Source organism: Notothenia coriiceps, unplaced genomic scaffold, assembly GCF_000735185.1.
Source record: "Notothenia coriiceps isolate Sejong01 unplaced genomic scaffold, NC01 NC01_scaffold00004132, whole genome shotgun sequence".
Taxonomy (NCBI): Eukaryota; Metazoa; Chordata; class Actinopteri; order Perciformes; family Nototheniidae; genus Notothenia; species Notothenia coriiceps.
In genome coordinates, this window is record NW_011336833.1 from 1 (window position 1) to 2,019 (window position 2,019).

The window sequence follows — 2,019 nt, forward strand, 5'->3', positions numbered from 1 at the left end:
TCTCAAAGCTGGTAAAGGTGCAGCTAGTTTGAATGACTTTGTATACTGCAGGGTAGCTTGTGAATTTACTCCAGGTGGAACTAAAGTCTGATTTAACACCTGATTATATTTCACATCATTCATTCACATCTGTACCACCATTTACCTCTGAACTTTAGTGGAGTAGAAAAAGTAGCATAACATGGAAATACAAAAGTAAAGTACAAGTACCTAAAATTGTACTTAAGTACAGTACTTGGCTAAAAGTACACCACTGGGTGCAACACTCTTTGATAAAAAAATCAATATTCTTGTTAAATGTTAACAACCTTTCACTCAAGCCTAAATATCTATTTGGGAAAAAACCCAGGCATTAGCTTGTGGTGAGGGGTTACAACTTCACTTTGCTTCATTCATGCCGTCATATGAGCGAAAGATTTGGAACCACTGCCCTACTGAATAGTTAAACAGCCCAATAATAAGTAAATGAATGATAACAGCAGCAGCCATGATGATGTTGCGGGGATCAGCTGACACCTCAGCACCACTCCTTTGTTACTCTGCTGCATGTGTACTTAATGACTCTTTGTGTTGGATTGCAGAGCATCATGGGTAACACTGAGAGTGTGTCGGTGCAGAAGCGGCTGGCCCGCTTTCGGCCGGAGGAGCGGCCTGTGGTGGAGGGGGTCTTTGACAAGCTCCAGGGCGGAGGGGGCCCTTCAGCAGCCCCAGGGAAGACCCCAGCAGGAAATACTCTAACGCTTGAAATGCTGCAGGTGTGTTGGTCAAAACAGTAAATTCAAACAGAGCTGTTGGTTGTCAACAGTTCAACAGGGATGCATATTGTCACATCAGGCCTGACACTAATTAGAAAATAAAACTCTTCTCAGGTGAAAAAATATCTCCTGATCTATAAGATTGTTAAGAGTCTACCATGAGTCTGAATGACACAGACATTTTGGAGAATCTCCAGTTTTTCAAATTCTAATAATGACTTCATAAATGACTTCTTTCTTATCTTTGTTTACAGAAAAATTTGATGTTTTGACCTAGTGAACTACTACATTGAATGCTGCATATCTCTCAATCTTTCACTAAGCAAAAATCATTGCTGTCATCCACTTGTTTGTCTTCTCCTAGTCCTCAATGGGCAGCGTGGCCCCTGAGTCTATGGTGAGGAGGGTCTATCAGTGCATGTGCAGCATTGACCCTGGGCTGGCAGCCCCCCCAGCTGCTGGGAGGAGCAGCTCCTCTGCTGCCTCTGGAGTCGGGCGGGAGCAGCTGGTGATCTTCCTGGCAGACACCCTGAGGGGCACTGCAGAGGAGCGGGCCCCCCTGGTCAGGGCCATGGCCCAGCGAGGGGCCGGGCCAGCGACTGTGGTCCCCTGTGAGCAGGTAGCAGAGGTGAGTAGAGGGTAAAATGAAATACTAATTTGTTATCATTTGTGGTATTTCTGTTAGTCTCTACTTTGTTTACTGTCACACCCTCCCTGCTGATTCACACCGCTCTACTATCTCATTGTTCCTGTATAATGACAATAAAGGATTCTGTTCTACTGATGCCCTATTATGGTCCTTTTTTAATTTCTCCACAGTTCCTGGAGGACCTGATTTCCACTGTAGTTCAGATAGTGGTCCACAGAGGGCGCCTCCAGGCCTGGAAGCCAGAGAGGATGGGGGATGGCTCTCTGGGGGTCAAGCTGCTGGCAGAGCACATCTGTTCTGAGCTTAAACCCTCAGGTAAACACAACGTCTCCACTGAATGGAGTCGCTCAGCAAGCTACGTTTGGTTCCTGATTGTGACTCGTTCCCAATGAGCAGTCCGTACTGAAGCTCTGCTGTTTCCATCCAATTTCATTCAATTCAGAAACAATTACAGCAAAAAAACAAATGGTCTCTGAAGCAACATCATCCTCTTTTTTCATCAAACAACATCCTCTCCTCTCCTCCTCTCCTCTCTCCTCTCCTCTCCTCCTCTCCTCCTCTCCTCCTCTCCTCTCCTCCCCTCTCCTCCTCTCCTCTCCTCCTCCCCGCTCCTCT

General features: G+C 46.3%; 1 protein-coding gene across 1 annotated transcript; it reads left to right on the forward strand.

Annotated features, from left to right (window-relative positions):
- The first annotated feature begins 572 nt into the window (after positions 1 to 572).
- Positions 573 to 1,796, forward strand: LOC104942115 (TLD domain-containing protein 1-like). The gene is made up of 3 exons (XM_010767314.1): positions 573 to 755; positions 1,120 to 1,383; positions 1,575 to 1,796. The coding sequence occupies exons 1-3, from the start codon at positions 588 to 590 to the stop codon at positions 1,794 to 1,796; spliced, it is 654 nt and encodes a 217-aa protein (XP_010765616.1). The 5' UTR covers positions 573 to 587.
- The last annotated feature ends 223 nt before the right edge of the window (positions 1,797 to 2,019 follow it).